We start from the raw sequence: 22527 nt of genomic DNA, 5'->3' as shown, positions 1-22527 counted from the left end.
TTTTTAAAGACTCATTAATCAAATGAGTGGATAAAGTAAAAGTATACTGTTAGCCAGAACAAGTAAGCACACCATCAAAAAAACAGAAGTGTTATGGTCTTTAATATAAAATCACCTTTTTTTTTTTTTTTTCAAAGTAGCAGCACTGTATTAAAGATACATTATAGTTAAATCTAAAGAACATCATCATGATTCAGGATGGCATCATTATGAGGTAAAGTCTTCCAATTAAGTCTAGTCATTTTTCTGTATATTTTATCAAAACAAATTGAAAACAAATACTGTATTTTCTGCTCAACAGCTCTCACTACCACCATTTCTCAAAGAAAACACAGTCTCTAGGAACACCAATATTCGCTAGTCGTTTGGATATAGATTCTATCATTGGAGGTGGACCACAGATGTACCATAAAGTATCCTTAGATGCATGTTTTTCTAAATCCTCTTCAGATATTCTTCCCTCTAACAAAGAAATGAGTAAGTCAGAACACTATTTAATCATGAAGTAATTTCAGAAAGAATGACTGGTTAGGATTACTTCAAGCACTCATTTCTTAAAAATAAGTCAGGCTTATTGGAGGGTAATTATCAAGGTTTGAGGCCTCCAAAACCACTTGTTCTGGGAATTTAGGTAAGTATCTCCAGTTAAGAGTGCATAGGATATTAGTCATTTAACAGGAACATGGCATACATACAACAAATGTGAGACAATAGGTAAGTAAGTATCTCTCTAATCCAAGTACAGCAAGAATGGAATCATGACAAAATATCTCTTTCAAGCTGTCAGCCTACTCTTCATCAGTCCTGCTTTAAGCAGTAAAACTAGACAGAAAATACTAGTTTTGGAACAAAATTTGCAGTGGAAAATACTTTGTATAAAGTTTAGAATTAACAGTGTAAGTTCAGCGCAAAGGGAGGTTCACTACAAATGAAAAGTTGCAAATGTATGTTTTTTCTCCAAAGCATAATATATACAATTACTTAAGTTTTTCATAAACAAGTATTTTTATTTATGCACTTGACTCAATTCTCATTTTGAATCTTTAAAGATACTAAAGTACGCATATAAACATACACTAGAGATAACTACATTAACTTTAATCCTCTAGAATGCTACCAAACTTAAAACTTCAGAAATCTCTATGCATTGCCATTATATTTACCTGTGACATATGGCTGAAATTCTTTACAGATCTGTGAACACTGCTGAGTAACGTGGAAATGACATGTGATCTTTCCAGGAAATGCATTCATCAAACCAAGAATATTTTTCTGTAATATTAAACACACTTGCTTATACCCCAGTCCATTAAATCAAAGCAGATGTATGCCTACAATCTCAGAACACCATTGATTATTACTGAGCACCAAGAAACTTGCATTTCAGTGCTGAGAGCTTGATAGATTGATTTAAAAGAACAAATACGCAGGAATTCTGTACCTGGAATCTGAAATACACTGCCAGCTATGTTGTTAGTGCTTTTCTCTCTCTCTCTCTCTCTTTTTTCTTCCTCAATAGGTTGTAATTAGTAACACTTGAATCTGAGAACCATTTATGTCCTTTCCTCGTTTCTTCCCCGTATAAACTGTCCCAGCTTCCTCCTCCTACTTCCAAAGGGGTTTTCCATTTAAAAAACAAAACAAAACTCCTACAGCTTTAATTTACCAAATTTTAGGAAGTTTTGAAGTCTGAGCTGCTGATCTGGTAAAATAATTAAACCCTTTACTCCACTTTTCTTCTCCAAGTAAAACCAACTACAGTATAATGTTAACGTTATTTTTACCAGAGTAGAAACTTTGTAATTTTCAGTTCCCTAATTCACAACTGTGAATTACCACCATCCATATTCAGTTACCACCAAAAACCCAGTGGCTTCAGTTCAAGTCATAGTGAAAAATCTGTCAGTCAGAAGCTGCAATTAATAATGAAACCAAGACTTTGGTTTTTTACTATCTAGATTCTGCGCTACTTGGGATTTTCATTGCTGGGAAGGATACTGGGGAAACTTAAATATTTGGAAAAGAAAGTTTACCCTGTGAACATGTAAATTAGCTCTTTTTTCTGTGTTTATTTACTAGCTTGTCTACTAAATTGAACAGTCTGCTATGGGTTGCTAACAACAACAACAAAAAAAGATAGATGCTACCTAATGTACAAAGATGTTTCTGATTCCCTTTAACTACTTGTAATAAAGAACAGTATAGACAGACACTGCCCCATAGACACCGCCTTAAACCACTCCACTAGAATGTCTAATATTAGCCCATTTTCATTTTTTAATGTGACTATAGACTTACGTCCCATTCATGGGACCATACATAATTTGATAGCACTTCTGAAACAAATTATGTCCTACTGATTTGAAATCCTAACATCTCGCCTACCTAGGCCTAAGAAGGCCTAACTGGTTTTAAAAGATGAGTCTTAACCTGCTTACATAATCCTGCAGTAACCCACAGCATCTGCTTGTAAGCTGTCACTGTACAATTCAGTGAAAAGGACAGAAAGTAGCAGGCATCAAACACAACACAAAACATCACAGTACCATTTTCCAGTATCCTAGGGCAAGGAACACACTCTTCTGTTTAAATGAATTAAGCAAAATTTGAACATCTCGATGGGATCTTCACAGCCTACTAATTAGTGTACAAAATGAAGCTGAATGAGGTCCTCCAAACCACTAGCAGTTCACAGAATGGTTGAAGTTGGAAGGGATCTCTGGAGATCATCTAGTCCACTGCCCCCCAGCCCTGCTCAAACAGGGCCATCTACAGCTCGTTGCCCAGGACCGCTTATGAATATCTCCAATGATAGGGACTCCACAGCCTCTCTGGGCAAGCTGTTCCAGGGCTTTGTTACCTTCACAGTAAAGAAGTTTCTCCTTATATTCAGCTGGACCTTCCTGTGTTTCAGTTTGTGCCCACTGCATCTCATCTTGTCACTGGGCACCACTGAAAAGGGTCTAGCCCCATTCCTCACAGAGCTTTATATAGGTGTATCTCACAACAACATGACATCTAGTGATCCTGTTTCCCCAATTTTGTGCACAGAGGTAAAGAATCTTTCATATACATGTTTTGGACACAAGATGCACATGAAGAAAGGGGGGCATGATATATTTTAAATATTGCAATGTATCATTGTGCTCTCTCTGTTCCAGAAGCTCTAATACAAAAGCTCTGCTACTATAACACTGCTGAAGTGGAATTTTTAGGAAATACTGGTGCCTATGCCAAATATAAATTGTGCATGCTTAGAAAAGAATGAGAGACTAGTAGCTGGCCAAATGAAAGAGTTGATGGGTTCCAGTTTATAATGCTGCCCTTAGTGACTAACAAATGGCTTTTCAAAGAAAAGAAATATCTCCATCTCTAGCAATCTGGAAGAAATACAGAAGAAAAAAACCCAAAAAACTACTGATGGGTGCTGTAAAACAAACCACCCTTTGTCACAATTTATAGTTTCTGGGATCAAGATGAATCTTTGCCCTTCAACCTAGCATATTTCCCTCAATCTCTTACCATCAAAAGCCTTCAAATTTTCAAGGAAATCTGAATCACTAGGGATGCCTCTTTACAGAAAATGTGCTAATTTGGACCTAAAATATTATCAGTGATCATTACTGGCTGAGTGTGCGGCAGCTGATCTTTCACTGCTCTGTAAATATTGACGGAATACTACAAACAATTTTCTAAGAACAGCTTATACATCTTTCATTCATATACTAACACTCCATAATAATGAATATATCAGCAAAGTTCCCTATGATTTTATAAAGTATTTCCTTTGTATATAACTGTTCCTTATAGTCTCTAGATTTACAATATGTACTAAGATGATGTGGTTATAGTATTATACAATATTACATATATTATTAATGTGTACATACATACACATATTATAGTATATAAAATCTCTAGTATATTATACTATTATGAGATGATAGTAAAATATAGCTATCTAGGGCAAATTGACTTACCACAAAAATCACTGAAAATCAGGTAAGTCAAATAGCATCCTTTATTTGTATACTAGGATAAGTAATTAAACAAAATAAACATGAAATTTGGTGCAGGAAGTGACTTTTCCCTCTATTTGTACAGTGCCTTACACAGGGAAGTCCTCTGTAATTTGGCTAGAATGGTACATGCACTAACAGATGAATAATTGAGTTCTAATTTTATTTTTTGTTTACCTTAAATAAGAGTTCATTTGTATTTTTTGCACTGTAGTACAGCTTCACAGTTCCCATTTGGTATCCATATCCTTTACTTTGTTGATATTCATGAAGATCTGCGATATGCAGCAGTATAGAAAACAATGGGTTAATTCCAACACCTCCTGCTATCAGCACTAGATTTACAGGGGGGTCACCAGGCTGAGGATCAAAGAAGAAATCACCTCCCACTCGCAGAGCCACTTCTGAGTCAAGAGTACACTAGGATGGAAAAGAAGATACTTAATTTCAAAATTAAAACCAAAGGTAGAAATATTATTCTTCTTGCACCATAAAGTCACAAGATTAGCTGGTCTTCAGACTGTAATCTTTTATTTTTACTTTTTTTCCCCAATAAGATAAAACTGAAGCATTTTAAAACATATACAGAGTTTATCGTTATCTGAAGTCAGTTGTTTCAGCAGTTTTCAGGATCTAGTCTCACCCAAAGGCTATGATAAAGGCAAGATGGTGATTCCCCCTCCCCCTGGCCCATGAGAACTGAAAAAGGAATGATCCATGCAGAAGTTTTTCAACCACAGTATGTGGTTGTAAAAACCCAGTGTTAACACGGAAGATAACATTTTTACCGCAACCCAGCTTCATGTCAGAAAAAGGCATTTTTATGAGGTCACAGAAGGAAATCAGACTGAGCTAGATGTACTTGGAAAGTTTTTCTATTCCTACTCCTTAAAAAAACCAGAAGTGAAGCCTCCACAAGAAATTTCTTGTAGAGTCACTTTTGCATTTGCTATATTAGAGTTGTAGAAGGAAAAAAAAAATCAGGGAAAAATATTCTCTCTTCATCCTCCACTTGTATTGAAGAAATGATTTCTTAGAGAAATGTGCCGGAGTAAGTTTTTTGATATACAGAAAACTAAAGCTATAATAAATAAAACGTTTTGAGCCATGTCTTCACAGTACTGCTTCTACTCCGCTTGGCCACCTATATCTGTACGAAGCTGAAGAAAATGAAGTACAACAAAATCAGGCAAGTTCTCCCACATCACAGTAAGTTAACAGAACAAACAGAACCAGAAAACAGAATTCATTTCAGACCAAATAGATTTTTTTTAAAGGACATGGAAACTAAGAAGGCAGGAAAAAAAAGGGAGATAAAAAGAAAGGTAAAAATATAAAAACTGCTGGAAAAAGAGCGTTTAATTATTAACTGCTAATACTGTTAATTATTTAAAAGTGCTTCCTCCAAAAAAATCTTCTGATATTAGGAAACAGTTACCGAAACAACACAAGCTCCATTAATGACAACTGTATAGTAAGAAAGGTACAAACATGCAACATTTCTATCAGAAGAAAGAAAAAGATCCTTTGGAACAGGTATGGCATACAATCAAGATGTTCCTGAAGTAGCTAGCATGACTACTAAAGTCTCTCGCCTTTCTTAGTTATTGCATAAAATATTATTTCTCAATTATAGTGCAAGAAAATCATCATTTAATATCTGAAATAGATTTCCCTCTTCCTTCTCAACATACACTGCCAGGCTTTCTCATTATATTTGAGTTTTAGAGAAGCACAAATCTAGAAATGTTCCAGATTCATATGGCACAGGAAGGACAGAGGATATGGTCTCCTTCATGTAAATAGAAGAGATTTTTATGAAGAAACATTCTTACTCTTGTCCAGTCTGCCCCCATCAGCTATCCTTCATGTAGAATGGATATAGGCCAGATGAAGAATATCTCTTAACCAGTATTTTGCATCAGCAGCCTCCCACATATTCTAATGCTTTAGCCATGACAATAACCACTGTAAATCAGTGTTCAAGAAAAAAAAACAATAAATTCTGGAGCAATGTTGTGCAAAAGTGTTGTCCTTTGGCCTAGTTTGCAGATATAACATTGAAATCATTTAGGTAGAAAGGGAAAGCAATACATCATATGTACATTTTACTACATAAAAGGCTGTGTTTTCCTGAAGCTCTGAAGTACATCATGATGAAATCAGTGATTTTATATACAGTAATGTTAAAGCTTAAATCTAATCACCTCTAAAAAAGATGCAGTAAGCAAATGAGGAATAAGTATTCCCAAGACACATTTTCACCCTGAGATTACAACATTCTTATTTATAAATAACTTTCAAACAATTCAGGTTTTAACCACTTACACAAATAATCTTTTCAAATTCTGAGTTGCTACAGTTGTTCCTTCTCCTTTCCTAAGGAAAAGCATGCACTCTTGTTCAGACAGAAAAGCCAATACATACCCTGCTGTTTTTTCCACAGCATCAGATTTGAATGAGCCTACCTATTAACTAAAGATTCAACCAGAAAATTCAATTATGCACCAAAAATCTCAAGAGAGTCTCCAAAGATAGGGACTACGAAGTTAGGCTTTCCATACTCTCTAAGGAGCAATATCAAAGAAATAGGCCATCTTCTATGTAATATGTAGCCCAGTAGCATGTCCCCTGCACATTCTACATAGCATCACAAAAAAAAAAAAAGATTATTTCATTTAAATTCCAGTGGAGATAACTTGATATAACACAAATTGAAATACTGTGCATGATCACATGGTAACTATCAGTATCACTCTGGATATTCTCAATTCTTAAATAGTAAAGTTGCATCAATCTTTATCAAACACTGCTGGCTACTGAGCAGAACCGCAGTATTTAAGCCTGGAAGAATCTGTCAGTTTAAACCCTATAGTCACATTTAAGAAATAAAAATGGCAGGCAGAGAACAGTAAATAGAACATATCATAGTAAACAGGATGGTGAACAGAACAAAACAGTAGATAGGACAAATCATTATGAAATATGAACAACAGAAGAGAAGGTACCCTTTTGACTCCAGCTAAGTTGCTTAACCAATCTGATAGCCTTCTGTGATGGAATGACTGGCTGGGTAGATGAGGGGAGAGCAGTGGATGTTGTGTACCTTGACTTCAGCAAGGCTTCTGACACTGTCTCCGATAACATCCTCCTAGATAAGCTCAGGAAGTGTGGGTTAGACAAGTGGACAGTGAGGTGGATTGAGAACTGGCTGAAAGGCAGAGCTCAGAAGCTCATCATCGGTGGCACAGAGTCTAGTTGGAGGCCTGTGGCTACTGGAGTCCCCCAGGGCTCAGTACTGGGTCCCATCCTGTTCAGCTTATTCATCAACGACCTGGATGAGGGGACAGAGTGCCTCCTCAGCAAGTTTGCTGCTGACACCAAGCTGGGAGGAGTGGCTGATACATCTGAGGGCTGCGCTGCCATTCAGAGAGACCTGGACAGGCAGGAGAGCTGGGCGGAGAGGAACCTCATAAGGTTCAACAAGGGCAAGTGCAGAGTCCTGCAGCTAGGGAGAAATAACCCTAGCCATCAGTACAAGCTGGGGGCTGACCTGCTGGAGAGCAGCTCTGCAGAGAAGGACCTGGGAGTGCTGGTGGATGACAAGTTGATCATGAGCCAGCAATGTGCCCTTGTGGCCAAGAAGGCCAATGGTCTCCCGGGCTGCATTAGGAAGAGTGTTGCCAGCAGGCCAAAGGAGATGATCCTGCCCCTCTACTCAGCCCTCATGAGGCCTCATCTCGAGTCCTGTGTCCAGTTCTGGGCTACCCAGTACAAGAGAGACATGGAGCTACTGGGGAGAGTCCAGCATAGGGCTACGAGGATGATCAGAGGGCTGGAGCATCTGCCCTATGAGGAACGGCTGCAAGAGGTGGGCCTCTTCAGCCTGGGGAAGAGAAGACTGAGGGGGGGGGATCTTATCAATGCCTACAAATACCTTAAGGGAGGGTGTCAAGGGGATGGGGAAAAACTCTTTTCAGCTGTCCCCTGTGACAGGGCAAGAGGCAATGGGCACAAACTGAACCATGGGAAGATCCACCTGAATGTGAGGGGGAATTTCTTCCCTGTGAGAGTGACGGAGCACTGGCACAGGCTGCCCAGAGAGGTTGTGGAGTCTCCTTCTCTGGAGATCTTCAAGGCCCGCCTGGATGCGACCCTGTCTAACATGCTCTAGGTGACCCTGCTTGAGTGGGGCAGTTGGACTAGATGATCTCCAGAGGTCCCTTCCAACCTTACTGATTCTATGATTCTAAGTAGGGTAAACAACCAGTAGGATGAACAAAACACTGCAAGAGGCAGAAGTGTCAGACCTCACTTCTAATCAGGTCTTGGACTATTTACTATTACAAAAATCATGCATATTTAAAAGAATACTGCAGAAATTCTGAAATATTCTGCTACTTTATTGTTTTAGAAAAACAATGTAAATATCTCTTTTCTCACCATTAATAATTTACATTTTTGTCTGACTGACTCTGAGTTTGTAGGAACGGTCAGGAATGATAGCAAGGTATCAGCTATAACTCTGTAAAGCATAACATAGATGGGATTCAGCAATAAGACTCAGAAGCAGCAACACAAGGTAGAACAGTATTTTTTCAACTTTTTTTCAATGCATGAATTCCAGAGGAGTGACAGCCCTTATAAATTTACTTATAAATGCTGACTGCAACATCACTAAGTCCACAGACCACAAGTCAGAAGATCACAATAACTGATTTACCACATAAGATCTTTTTTCAGTCTCTTAGAGAACAGATGGCTTTAACATTTATGTTGCACTAAAAATGACTGAACAAATCAACGGATTTTTGCAATCAACATCAAAAGCTGGTCTGAAATAAAAAGGGTAAAAAAGGCAAATCTCGCAATCAAGTATCATCTACCTCAGTGTGAATCCAGTGAGCAGGAGGATGAACAGCATGCTTTACTGCCAGTTCTAATATTCCATGTTGTTCCAATAGACCAGGGCTTGAGCATATTGAGAATCCCCCAACTACAGAAACTCCAGGAATAAAGAAATCAACCCTGAATATAGACAAGAAAGAAAAGTTAAAAAAATAAACATGGAAAATAATAACAAAACATTGTTGCAAACAAAGTGGTTGGCTATATTTCAATTATCTTTCCTTTACAAACACATCTTCATTGTGATCACAGACCTCTTTCAAAAAACTATGGACTCCAGCTTGAGTAACATCATCTCATTAGAATTATCGCCATCTAGAAAACACGTCATCAAGTGGAGATAAAAACTACCTGCATTAAAACAGCAGATTTAAACTGTTGTTTTCTGAGCACTAGATGCAATGCCTTAAGATGAAGTATAATTGTAAAGTGCTTAAATTAACTATTTTCATATTAGAAAAACAAAACAAAAACACAATGTAGTCCAATGGAATGGTTTAAATCCCACTCTTTTCAGTGCTTTTTATTGCTCCCTTTAATTTTCAAACATAAGGCTGCTGAGAAACTGATTTTAGAGAAACTGCTTTTGATTGCACATTTTGTTTTCCTTCAGAAGTTGAAATATATGAAGTTAAAACGTAGCATGTAAGAAATTTTCTTACATGAAAAGTCAGTCACTACCGTAAGCAAAACTGCTTCACATATTGAACTACATTGCCCTCTGGTGGCAGATGTGCTTTTCTAGCTCGTAGAAACTGGACTGGAGTAAGTTACTAAAAGTTTTTTAAGGGAAGTTAAACCATGCATGACCTCCTACAAATTAGGAGGTAACATATAGCTAACTTTTTGCAATTAGAGATTATGGAAGACAAGTCATTACTACATTTGGGCTGTAATTCATTTTCATAAAGTAAGGTTTTGATATTCCAAATAGTATCAGAAAAAGTTAGGAATTCGCTTCTGATCTAACATTTAAACCTCTATACTACCAAAATGTTGAAATATTTCAATTTTCTGCAAGACAAAGGGGGGTTTTGAAATATAGGGATTTTGCTAACATGTAAATCCAGCTGCACTGTTCCTCTCAGGGGCTGATACCACACCAATAAATAACACCAAGTACTACAGAGTATTCAGTTCACGCTTGAGTTAGGTTGGCTTCAGTATTAGCTAAATAAGAACGTAAGGAGAAATACAGACTGCCATTCACTGCACAGACATTTCCTTTTAACAGAAGGGTAGTATTCTTCATGGAGACCACAAGACATAAAGAGAGAAGAAAAACACTTTGAACAGTTCTCTACCTTCTGAAGAAAAAAATCTTACCCACTTGTTTCCCACAAAACTTCACTCTTCAAAGAAAAACATCCTCTCTCTCAAAGTATATACAAAGTTATGACAGACAAAATTATGACAATACTACATTGATACTATTTTTCACTCTATGCTAATAAACATGATGGCTCATAAAGATATCTGACTGCAAATAAAATATCAACAACCAAAAGAAATTGAGAAGGCTGGCTGATCTGAAAAATCAGTCATCTGGCGTAATCCACTGTTCTCAGCTTCTGCAACCTCACTGAGCCCGGGGCTCAACACCTCTGGCAGTAAGGATCTCAGAGATTCAAGAGGATGATTCCTATATTGCAGCATCTGCTAGCTCAGAGAACCCTTGAAGAAGCTACCAAAGCTCTTTACCACCCTCTGCTGGAAAATACAGTAATCTTAGTATTTTGACTAATGTAAAAAATTAATTAAATTTATGCTGTGAAGTAACAATCTAGATTCAAGTTAAAATGATCCCCTTGAAATATAAAGAAGAGATTATTTTTGTCTGGGAAATACAGATACACAAAATAAATCTCAATGTAATTTATTTTTTACCTTCTAAATTACTAATGGAGGTGAAATACTGCATTAGTATTTCTTTCCCAATTACAGAGTTATAAGAGATTTCAGTACACAGTGTATTATAACATAGTGAACTAGCTTGTATTTCTCTTGGCTTATCTCATTTTAGCTATGCACAGTAAGAAACAAGAGGACTCCTAGAAAAATGCTATTCATAACAGTGTAAGTGAAAAGAATAAATCTAGGGGCAAAAAGCACACACAGACTGAAAAAAAAAGAGAGAAAGAAAGATGTGAAATAGAAGATCTCACGTGCTTTTTCATTTCTCTTGTTTTAAAGGTTACCTAAGCCAAGTATATATGGAAAGAAAACCATTATTAGTTGCTAGAGGAAGAGTTCAGAAGCATGAAAATCATAAAGCTACTTCTTCAAAGTATTTATAACATGATCTCAACTTTCAGTAAATTCAAAATGGATGACAGCAACAAATCTATTATTACTTTAAGTTGGACAGAGACCAAAACCTACTAGCATGCTTGCAGAACAAATTCACTTTTGCTTATGAAAAAAATGAATGATCAGAATACTTTAAAACACACTGTAGTTACAAACTTTGGCTGTAACATCTTACTAAAGCAAATTCTAACAAGTTAGCCTTTTCTACTGAGGAAATTATGGCCTGATTTTTCTTACTGCTCATCAAAAAACGTGACCATCGTTTATAGCTAGAAGTATAGAGAAGTTGTTGTATGCCTTACAATAGCATTAGAATACTTTCAAGGAAGAAAATGAAAAAGTAATTATAATTAAAGCTTTCAGTTTTCAGCATGGTAATTGCTAAAGCATTTTTGAAGGGTAAATGCATTTTCCAAGTACTGGCAAGCAAAAACTTAATATGAGTCACTGCACATGTGCAAAAACTGCATCAAATTACTTCATAAACACAAATTATTGCAATCAACATCTTGTCTTCCGGTTCTAAATTTAAAAGACAGCATATTAACACTCCATGAGTAACATACGCTGTTAATACCCTAGCAACTATACTTTGATTCCAGCAAAACCACTCTCAGCTGGCCAAAGCAATAAAAAGTTTAAGAACTTTTAAATGACCAATGACAAAACAGCTAATCATAGTTCTAAATTAGTCTTTAAGAGAAGAAAAGTGATGGAGGAGAAGTATTTTTAACAAGGAAGGAAGATAAAAAAGAAAAACCTCTATGACTCTGGAAAAAAGCTCTAAGAGTTGTTTAAACAAATAGCTAATTATTTCAAAGGCCTAATAATTCATGTACGCATACCAGTATTCATGAATTCAACTGACCTATCAGGCTTAATTTTCAGATAGGGAACTTTTAGAGAATAAATAAAGGTTATCAGGCAATTCTCTTTTAATTATAGAATTATAACACCAAAACAAATAATTTATAAATCAGCAACATTCAGTCTCTGCTCCACTATAAAGATGACCAGCAAATAACGACTGTAAAAATGGCTTGGAATATCAAGTGCAATGTACTTTAAAGTACTCTTGTAGAAATATTGTAACATATATAAATCAGAGCAAAATATTGAAAGAATTAAACATTTAAAGAAAAAACATTTCTGCTCTTTAAAAATCAGTATTAGCATATTTAATAAGAGCTATTTTAGAATTATGACAAACTGTTTCACAGAGCACCTAATAATAAAACACTGTATGTCATAAATTCATCATTTTTTTCAAAATTATCGGAGGCCCTTTTAACATTTTATCATACTTTCCCCCTGCTAGAATTTCCCCCTCAAATATCTTACCATTGTCCCGCTTTGAAAGTAAAATCTTTGTTTGTGACAGCCAACCGAAGTCTTTTGACCGTCTCAGATTCATTGGTGATTCCACACACTTTAGCTTGTGAAATTATCTAACAAAAGAAAAACAAGTAATTGTGTTATGTAGACAATATTTTCCACAGAAGTATTCAAGAACCTCTGTATGAAGTATCTACCACTTTGCATGTTACCTGCAGTGTTTCATTACCTAAAGCATCAGCATTTTTTCACTGTGAGAGAAATAAGAACAGATTCACTTACACAGTAATTGAATGGAAAAACGGTTTTCTATTTACAGTTCACCATGTCTGTCACTTTTGTCAGGGTTAATCTAAACTTGCACATACACTTATACTTCAGTTGAAGATAATATCAAGAGAACTGATTGCTAGTTACCACTTTTCAGACTCCGACATTTACACAAGGCAAACATTCCTGTATCACTCTAGCAACAAAGTGAAAAGATCTCTGATGCAAAGACTGACAAACAAAACTCCTAAAAGGAGACCAGCTGCAACTGAAGTCCCTGGGAGACTTCTGGATCTGTATCTATTTTTCTTAAAGTAATTATATGCATTACCTATCTGAAAGAAAACCAGCAAAACTTACATTAGAGCATTTACTCACATACCCATTCCAACACATAGACATTTGACCACACATATAAATTACAAACACAGGGAAACTGTGACAATGGAATTCATTTCTAGTTAACAGCATTTTTGTTTGATAAGAAGATGGGACTGGATGTAACAGCCATATACCATTTTTAAAGTAGGAAGAAAAACAAGTTATGAAAGGTAATGCTTTTCTAAATGAAAAGCAATCTTGCAACAGGACAGACCATGCTTCTCACCTAAGCTTCTTGATGCCAATCAGCAAAACACGGATTATCAAACCCTCCCTGCCTCTCCTCATCAAGCATTTTTGAGTTATGATTAATACCTATTTTCCTCTACAAAGGAAGTAATGCCTTAAATAGTTTTATAAATAGGTCAACTTACATACTCTGTTAAAAAACGCTAATGATATTTACCACATTAAGAAATACTAGACCACCACCACAACTCTATTTCTCATCTGTGTAAGATCCAATAGCTTATGAAATGAAATTTTAAACAACTATGCTCTAATTTAAAACACATGACAGGAAATTAATTTCTTCATAAAGCAACATTTGAACATGTCTACTGTCCCATAAAACAGTATTTTAAAATTGGCGAATGTCCTAAAGTAGCATACTTTTCCACTTTAGCAGACCGAATTAAATGGGAAAGGCAATCATTCTAAGTTAACAAGACAAGCATCAGATACATGACTTAAAAAGTTGCTTAGATGGAGAAATCTTATGTGCAAGAAATAGACATTAAGTTTTTACCTTCTTTCTTCTCTTTTTCACTCATTAATATATGCCCTAATTTGTTATTTGGCCAATACATCTGACAGAGCACTGGAAACCTGATTCTCCATCAGAATAAAATTATTACAAAAAATTAATTTTGAGTTAGGGCAATCAAAGACTTTCAGAAAATATTTTTACACAATACTATCCAACAGGCCCCAAGCAAGAAAGCAATGAAGAGGAGGACACAGTATTCTGGACTTTGCATTTGTATTTCAAGAAAGCATCAGGCACCTCCCTACAAAATGCCTACACTTTTATCTTTCCTTGTATGTTGTGAAAGGACTTTTTTCTTTTTTTTTTTTTATCTGGAATTTGGAGCACAATAATGGTAATCCATTAAAATCTGAGAAGCTTGTATATAGAATATGGATAGTAGTATGATTTCATTTCATCAATCATATTCCATAGTTGACCTGAATTCTATTAAGTTTCTTGTATAACAAACAGAATCACATAGGTCACTGACAGTTTTTAATACCTCACTGTATTTCACCATTGACCTCAAAATACACCTATTTTACAACAGTATCAAATATGAAAAATGAAGAGAAAAAAAAAGGTAACAGAAACTCCTGTAGAAGAGAAAATGAAGCCTAACAAACAAATAGAATTACCAAGTTTCTTCATACCATAAAAAATGAGCTATATCCTATAGAACAGGACACCAACCTCCTGGCGAAAATTATTTGCTGTTCTCTCTAGATGATCCATTTTTCTTTTTGATTTTGTTGTGCTGCAATGAAAAGCAAACAAAGATAACTGTCATTTTGACAACTGTGCTAGTGCCCCTTAATGATATAAATTTCTATTAATACAACAATTTGCCAGTGTAATCCAGCCTACAATCCAGATGACAAAAGACTAAGTAAGAATTAAATAAAAAAATATAATCAGGGATTAACTAAGTATTTACAGATACTGTAATAACTTTTCAGCTTCATTTTGACAGTGCTATTATGACATTCTCTTTAAAAAATTAGCAGTGTTTGTAGATGGATAACCTACCTGTTCACTGTGCAGTAACAAAAAGCAGAGTGCCTCAATACCACCAATGCAGAATGAGTGGGAAAAATCCTGCTAGTACCTCTCAGTAACTGAGGAATAGTAAAACCCACAGAAACAGCAGCACAGGCCATGATGAACAGGTTTTCTTCAGAATTACCAGCTCCTGAAAAATCCATATAAATATTTATTAAAAATACCCACTGTTTGACACAGCTTGTTTTCACCCTTTATTTCCCAGAAAACAGAAAGGTCGAAGCTCAGCTGGAACTAAGATTAGTGGAAAACAGGTAGGGTAACAAGAAGGAATTTTACAAGTATGACTGTAGCATAAGATAATAAAGGGAAAATATGCATCCATTGTTTGAAGGGGAAGATAACCTAGTCACAGATGATATGTAAAAAATTGCAGAATGCCACAATTCTTGCCTCAGCCTTCAAAGGCAAAGTCTGCTCCCAAATCTCTGCTTGTACCAGCAGTTTTTGGGAAGGAAAGGGACAGCCAAGAGTGGAGCAGCAACAGTTTAGGGACTACTTTGAGGAACTGGATGTGTTCAAATACACGAAACTAGATGGGATATGCTCAAGGGTACTAGAAGACAAGATACACTTGTGAGACCACTGTCTATCACCTATGAAAAAATGATGGTAATCGAGGAAAATTCTCAACTAACTGGAAAGAGACTAATGCATGGCCATTTTTAAGAGAGGTAAGAAACAGGACCCAGGGCCAGACAGCATCACCTCTATCCCTGAGAAAATCTTAGTGCATGTTGTCTTGGAACCTGTGTGAACAACAAGAAACTAATCAGGGAGAGTCAACATGGATTTATCAAGGAATTACCAAATCATGCTCGACAAACCTGACCATCTACTGTGATGAAAGGTCTGACCATGCACGTAAGGCACCACCAGTGAATGCAATACAGCTTGACTTTACTACAGCTTTTGACACCATGTCCCACAGTATACTCATTAGGAAGCCGAGGAAGTAACAAGTCAGATGAATAGACTTTTGGAGTGGTTGAAAACTGGCTGGCCAGACAAGCTCAAAGGCTAGTAACAGCAGGAGTACCCTAGGGCTGACATTGTTCAACAACTTCATCAGTACCTTCAGCAAACTTGTAGAGGATACTAAATTAGATAGGTGGCCGACATGCTGAATTGGTAGAGCTTTACTTCAAAGGGATGTTGAGAAACTGCAGGACAGGGCAACTGAAACCTCATGAAATCACAGAAGTGCAAAATTCTGCACCTGGGACTGGCCTAATCCAGGGTTGGCAATTTTTCTGCTCCAAACAGAAGCAGGATCTTTGACTAGATGACCCCCCCCAAAGCCTCTGCCAGCAAACATATCTATAATTCTAAATGCTCAAACAATATTTACGTTTGAAAGACGACCCAACAACAGTGAATATGCATTCCCTTCCCTTTGGTAAAGGGAAAATTCTGGTTGAAAGATTTTATAAACATTAAATAAAGCTCTTTGTTTAAAAGCTGATTTAAGAACACATGTATCCCTCATATTTCCTGAAAGGTAGTTCTGGAACAGTTAGAAGGTGATGACAGAAATACACACAGCAACACAGCAAATGTTAGATGCTATATAGTAATTACAGTCTGTGAACAGTTAAGCAAGAAGTAGATTCTTACATGCACTGGAGTGGAAACATGGTGTGAAGTTTCAAAATTGCATTCTAAAATGGAGCTATGACAGAGAAAGGTAAGAAGGTAAGCTGACCATAAACAATATTCAAAACAAGCTAGAAATGTCCTTTACTTATAAAGTGTAGGAACAGGTTCACAGCGAGCCAAAAGATCTCCTTCATTGCTTACATAGCTGCCTTTGTTTCCCTAAAATGGATTAGCCTAATTCTCAATCCTATTATCCTCACCTATTGAATTACTGTATTACTTCTATGATACAGTCTCTTGTTTCTTTAAAGCTTTCTTAATCTTTCACTTCCATTTAAATATCTTTTGCAGCATTCTTTTAAAGCATATAATTTATTTTCAAAATGTTTTCTCATTTTGAATCCTTTGAAATGGCAATGATCCAGCTTGTTAAACTAATCAGGCCTATACTCTCTAGGTTTTCACCAACAGCTGCATTGGCTGGTCAATGAGTAATTTGTCCTGTTTGTAATCTTGTGCAAATGAGAGACAGAGTTTTCATAAATTAGGCTGCTCAGAAATGGAACACAGTTATTTTAACTGCTTAAAATTCCCACTTTCAAGCATAAGAAATACTTCCTGCACCTTTTAACTACCCAAAATTAGTAGTATCTTTTTAGCATTTAATTCCAGAGCAGCTTACAACTTTCTAATGTGGAATCCATATTAAAAAAAAAATCTTCTGTCACTAGTAGGAAAAATCACTTGAAAAAGTTTTTGCTGCAGGACTCTGTTTCAACAAAATACTTTTTACAAGCAAATGTTTAGAAGCTACTGATTAGTAACACAAGCATTAAAATTCAAAAAATATTGTAGCAGGTCAAAGTATGCATCTAACGTAGAAGTCACATTCCAACACATCAGTATGTCCAGTCTGCAAATCCTTCAGGTTGCACAAATTCATGAGATTAGATTATGATTTAGAGTCTTTTAGATATTACATTCTGGTTTTCTCTGTCTAGCTCCCATTTCTAGTCCTTCCTGTGATTTTCAGTTCATATTTTCAAGCTTTTTACCATTTTAACTAAAAGTAAAAACGAAGGAATTTCACAAGTGGACTAACTATGTAAACTGCTTATTCCAATAGCTGTAACTTTACCTATGAACCACAAACTCAAAACTGAGCATATAAAGTCAACAGAATTAGTGACGCTAGGCTTGGAAAGCCAATGACTGAAAATACAGACCTAATTATCCTCTTTCGATGTTCTGTTTTTTTTAAATTATCACATCCTTCAAAACCCATTCTGTAATTAATTACTACTAACCACAGCGACATCTGCTGGTAAAATAAGTGACCTAACTTTAAAATTCATTAAAGATTCTGGACTGTTTATTTCACATTCTTGGTTTAACCTAATCATATGGCTCCATATGATTGACAGCCATTTAAAGTTAGCCTCATTTTCACTGCTACTGCTGTAGGAAACAGATATCTCCAGATCTACATACGAAAACATAAAAAAAACAGGGAGTTAAATAGTTAAATAGCAATATGTAATAATGAAAACAAATGTTAACTTCAGTTCTATCATAGCAGCTACAATTTTGATGTCAAGGTTGAAAGATCCTGTTGATACAGAGTACTTTAAGACTGCGACTCTAATTAAAAATAACTCTTGAACAGTAGGTCATCCCAACAAGGTCATTTGTTTGATTTACACTGTCATCAATCACTTTGAACTCCTGAAAACCACAATAAAAACAGTTTAAATTTTCACTCTGTAACTAATAAATTCCAAAATCTCTGCTCATAAGTCCTGGTTCTCTGCTACCATATACACGTTCAAGAGTCATGCCTTTAAAAGTACTCTCATCTGTCACCTCAGTAACTTTCTCAGTTCATCCAGCTCCTAAACACCCAATCTGGTGGGATGTTCTCACTTTTCTTTCCTTCTCTCTCTCTCCCAATCCCTTCAGAAGTAGCCACTCTAATATTACCTTTCTCCATTTGCTCTGTAGAGAGAATGAGTGCTAGTGCTGTGTGACCCCTTCCTCTCCTCACCTAGAACTAAAATCAAGTAATTCATTTTCCTTAGCCTCCGATCCACTAGCCCTGGATAAAATCGATCAGTGCACCTCTTCTTTTTCACAACGCTACACTAAATCTGAAGGGATGGGAGTCATTTTCAGTCACCTGCTAAAGAGTGAAGAGCAAACTACTACAAAAGTTAAGAGGAGAGAGCTTGAGAGGAGAGCAAGGACTCTAAAGCAAGTGCGATAGGGAACCCTGCGCAAAAAGCAACCACGTATTGGTAAGATCCGCTTAATAAACACCAGTCTTTCCTGCAGAACTCATCGCCGCAAACAGCCTTTCCCCTTGCCTCAGCACTAACAAGCAAACGGCCGGAGGGCGGAGGAGATGCCTGCGCCTGGCCGAAGCGCGGCAACGGGAGGCAGGACGCGGTCATCCATGCCGCCACTCCGCCTCAGCTGGGGAAAGGGCACGGCCGCCGCGGCGCCCTGCTGGGCCCCCTCGGCCGCCAGGGAGCCGCGCTCCGTGCCCCTCCGCTGGGCGGGAAGGCGGGCACGCACCGGGAACCGGGCGAGCCTCCGACCTGAGGGCCGCGGCGGCGCGGGAGGAAGGCGCGGGTGCGCCCGTCGCGGCCGTTGAGCCGCCGCGTGGCGGGGCCGCGAGCGCGCACGCCGAGAGCCACCGCCCCGCCCCCCTAGCGGCCCCAGCGGCCTTGCGCGCCCCCCAGCACCCCGCTCCACGCCGCAGCGCCCCTACCGGCGCCGCATCACGTGACGCCGCCAGGGGGACGGAGCCGCGCGCGGCGGCTGCGCGCAGCCCGCGCGCATGCGCGCTGCCGCTGCCGCGGCGGGGCGGTTGCGTCCGCCCTCTCCCCCTCCCCCTCCCGCCGGCGAGGCGCCGCCATGTCGGTGTTTCACGACGAGGTGGAGATCGAGGACTTCGAGTACGATGAGGAGACTGAGACCTACAGCTACCCGTGCCCCTGCGGGGACCGCTTCCTCATCACCCGGGTAAGGGCGGGAGCGCTGGGAAGGGCGGGGAAGGCCCCCGGGCCCGGCCCGCGTGCCCCTGGGCCGCGCAGGCGGCGGGCCGGTGACCCTCTGCCGCCCCGGCGGCTGTTGCAGGAGGACCTGGAAAACGGCGAGGACGTGGCCACCTGCCCCAGCTGCTCCCTCATCCTGCGCGTCATTTACGACCAGGTGGGTGCGGGGAAAGGGCTGTGGAGCGGGGTTGCGGCCTGCTCCCCGGGCGCTCGGTCGGGCAGGCCCGTCCTGCTTTTGCCCGCCCCGAGGAGAGCGCGGAGGTGGCTTTTGAAACGCGCTAGTAAACCCGGGACGGAGCTGTCAGGGAGACAGTGGCACCTTCTTCGTGGCTGCAGCTCCTATCTCATCTGCTGCTTCCCGGGGTCATCTTAGCCCTGCTGTGGTCGGGCCTTCAGACATGCCCACTTGAGTGGGTGCGGGGTGAGATACAAGCGAAACAGTCGATGTAATAGTAAGATGTATTTTTGCTCTCTTGACTCTTAGCAGCCCTGTGATCTAGCCTAGCAGTTCTTCTTATCTAGTAAGCATTTTATGGTTTTTGTATTTTGCGAGAGAGTTAGTTGCCTGCCTTTTTACACTAAAAACCAAAATGGCTATCTGGTATTTTTGAAGGAGAAGAGATTCAAAAGTAATAAGAAGTAGCTAAAACCCTATTTGCTGTCTTTAGGAGCAGTTCATGCGTGGCGAAGTTATTGCAGAACCTTTGGCAAACAAGGAGTTGATTAAGTGCTGATGGAATGCATCAGGAACTATTGCTGCTTTAGAATAAGAAATTAGGAGATACCAACTTTGGAAAGAGACATGGCACTCCTCCTGAAAGTGCTTGCTGCTGTGAGATAAAAGTGCAATAACTGGCTGTCCTCATCATTTGAAAGAGAAATTGCTGACATCAAGACATGAGTAGCTTCTGTTCAAAAGGGATGTATAGTTTAAGCAATTATAAATTATAATGCATATTCCAGAAGGCTCAAGGGATATGCTTCAAATCAACTGCAGATCAGGACATAGAAGAAGCATGCGGAGCTGTCCTACAGAAAAATTAAAACACTTACCTAGCAGTGGTTTCTCAGTCTGTAAAGAAGCAGGTTCTGTGTGGGGCATGTACAAGTATGAAATGACATTGAGAGCAGAAATACTGGGAAACAAAATGTAAAAGTCTGTCATGGGGCTATGCATAATTAGTTTTGGTGCGGTATGGTATCACCTGGGGTGTGGACCACAGTCCCTCCAATGCATATAGAATGTGAGGCAAAATTGAGACATAAAACCAGTGCTGTTGGTAAATTGTTTTTATTCCTGTTAGTGCAAAGAAAATCTAGTTGTATTTATATCTGCAATAGGTACAACATGTGATTGGCAGCAAATTTACTTCTTGAATTGGAGTTGCTTTGAAACAGCTTTGGTAGCTGTTACCAAATGACTATCTGAAATAGTAGAAATGTACTTTTTTATGTTGTGTGAAATGAAACAGAGAGAGCCTTTTTTAACAACAACAACAACAACAAAAAAAAAAACCCTGCAAAGCTGTTAATGTTCCACAAATGAACTGCAATGTGAAGTGGATTCCAGCTTACTCTTATTTTCACAACAACTTTGTGATTTAACCGTTGCGGCAAATTTAAGATACGCTGCCATTCTTTGTGCTGTTTGCAGTTGTATATCTGCTGAAGTTCAGTCTTGCTTTCTTAGGTACTGTAACTGTAGATTCTAGTTCACAGGAAAGGTGTTTATTGTAACTTCCTGGAGAGGAGATGCACAGATTTTACCCTGTTCATTAGTAACAAGAAATTTTTTAGGGTAGAAAAGAGCTTAAATGATATACTCCACAGTACTTTAATTCAAGGACTACTTCTTGAATTACAAACTACTGCAACTTATTTAAAATGATGTTCATTCAGATGTTTTACTAGGACCTGATATCCTTGAAGTTAAATTTGGGGGAAAATATTTGTACAGCATTTATATGATTATTTCACTCTGCGCACTAGAGATAAGCAATTCTTGAATTGAATTCTTGCCTTTAATTGTTTTGTTTTTACAGCAGTGTTTGAATGTTAGAGATGAATATTCTAATTATTTTTCTAGAAACAAAAAAATCAAAAAATACCCTTCAGCCAGAGGTTTTCAATGCAGTGTGCACAACTCAGTGTTTCATGTCTTTACCAGAAGGTGGCACTCATGTTACTAAAATCCCTGTACTTAAAAAAACAAAAAAACAAAAACCAAAAAAATTGTGATATTTTTGTTAGATTTGTCTTAGCAAATATTTATTTTGACTATTTAAATAAAGATATTTAAACCTCACTAGTGCATTTTAGTGGGCTGTTGTTTATTCTGTTTATACACTGCTCACAGAGAGTTTCTGATGGTGTTGCATTGCTGCAGCTGTGGTAATAATACATGAATTTCTTCAGATTTGCTTAAAAAAAGGTTGTCAGACTGACAACAGATGCTACAAATCAAATTTACAGGAACACCCTTTATGCTCATATTCATACTTGTACTATGTAGAATATCTTAAGGGTTTTTCCACAAGTCTTCTAAATAAAACCAAATAGAGTATGCTAAAAAGGAATACCAAGGAATATGTGTCATTATTATCAGATTAAATTGCCACATGTGGGATCTCTAAAAGTGCATGGATTTTAAGAGTAATACAACAAGATTTCATTTTATAATGGAACTGCTTCATGATAACTTAACATGCTATAGCTTTACATAGCAGCTGTGATGTAAGGACACAGGTTCCTGTATAACCGTGGAAGGTGCTGGGCTCATCAGCTCTGAAAGAGATCAGACTTTTTGAGTGACAAGGCAGCAAGTGAAATAAGCTGT

At 38.1% G+C, this 22527-nt stretch overlaps 2 protein-coding genes across 6 annotated transcripts; one reads left to right on the top strand and one right to left on the bottom strand.

Moving 5' to 3' along the window:
* Nucleotides 1-85: 85 nt before the first annotated feature.
* OXNAD1 (oxidoreductase NAD binding domain containing 1) lies at nucleotides 86-19490 on the bottom strand. 4 transcript variants are annotated; one of them, XM_062569287.1, is made up of 9 exons: nucleotides 16654-16708; nucleotides 15004-15166; nucleotides 14668-14731; nucleotides 12579-12685; nucleotides 8906-9047; nucleotides 4403-4439; nucleotides 4197-4294; nucleotides 1164-1272; nucleotides 86-462 (listed from the first exon to the last, which is right to left on the bottom strand). In XM_062569287.1, exons 2-9 carry the CDS (start codon nucleotides 15132-15134, stop codon nucleotides 308-310), a joined length of 843 nt encoding a protein of 280 aa, XP_062425271.1. In that variant the 5' UTR covers nucleotides 15135-15166; nucleotides 16654-16708; the 3' UTR covers nucleotides 86-307. The 4 variants fall into 4 exon arrangements, with proteins under 4 accessions (XP_062425271.1, XP_062425270.1, XP_062425272.1 ...); XM_062569286.1 differs by lacking the exon at nucleotides 16654-16708 and adding an exon at nucleotides 19406-19490 and having other exon boundaries at nucleotides 4197-4439; XM_062569288.1 differs by lacking the exon at nucleotides 16654-16708 and adding an exon at nucleotides 19210-19299 and having other exon boundaries at nucleotides 4197-4439.
* DPH3 (diphthamide biosynthesis 3) lies at nucleotides 19463-21996 on the top strand. Of its 2 annotated transcripts, XM_062569289.1 has the most exons (3): nucleotides 19474-19659; nucleotides 19774-19848; nucleotides 20360-21996. In XM_062569289.1, exons 1-3 carry the CDS (start codon nucleotides 19552-19554, stop codon nucleotides 20423-20425), a joined length of 249 nt encoding a protein of 82 aa, XP_062425273.1. In that variant the 5' UTR covers nucleotides 19474-19551; the 3' UTR covers nucleotides 20426-21996. The 2 variants fall into 2 exon arrangements, with proteins under 2 accessions (XP_062425274.1, XP_062425273.1); XM_062569290.1 differs by lacking the exon at nucleotides 19774-19848 and having other exon boundaries at nucleotides 19463-19659.
* Nucleotides 21997-22527: the final 531 nt, after the last annotated feature.

The sequence above is a fragment of the Rhea pennata genome, chromosome 2 (genome assembly GCF_028389875.1).
Source record: "Rhea pennata isolate bPtePen1 chromosome 2, bPtePen1.pri, whole genome shotgun sequence".
Classification (NCBI taxonomy): Eukaryota; Metazoa; Chordata; class Aves; order Rheiformes; family Rheidae; genus Rhea; species Rhea pennata.
The sequence above is the reverse complement of the archived record's forward strand: the minus strand, read 5'-3'. Positions and strand labels throughout refer to the sequence as shown.

What these genes read in the sequence shown, in the direction of transcription:
- OXNAD1 (XM_062569286.1), bottom strand. Translation starts at nt 15,134, where the DNA reads ATGGCCTGTGCTGCTGTTTCTGTGGGTTTTACTATTCCTCAGTTACTG. An exon ending in TGTTACTGCACAGTGAACAG is followed by an intron (nt 14,732 to 15,003) that starts GTAGGTTATCCA and finishes TTTTCATTGCAG; the next exon opens with CACAACAAAATCAAAAAGAA. An exon ending in CAAATAATTTTCGCCAGGAG is followed by an intron (nt 12,686 to 14,667) that starts GTTGGTGTCCTG and finishes TTCTTTTGTTAG; the next exon opens with ATAATTTCACAAGCTAAAGT.
- DPH3 (XM_062569289.1), top strand. Translation starts at nt 19,552, where the DNA reads ATGTCGGTGTTTCACGACGAGGTGGAGATCGAGGACTTCGAGTACGAT. An exon ending in ACCGCTTCCTCATCACCCGG is followed by an intron (nt 19,660 to 19,773) that starts GTAAGGGCGGGA and finishes CGGCTGTTGCAG; the next exon opens with GAGGACCTGGAAAACGGCGA. An exon ending in TGCGCGTCATTTACGACCAG is followed by an intron (nt 19,849 to 20,359) that starts GTGGGTGCGGGG and finishes TGCTGTCTTTAG; the next exon opens with GAGCAGTTCATGCGTGGCGA.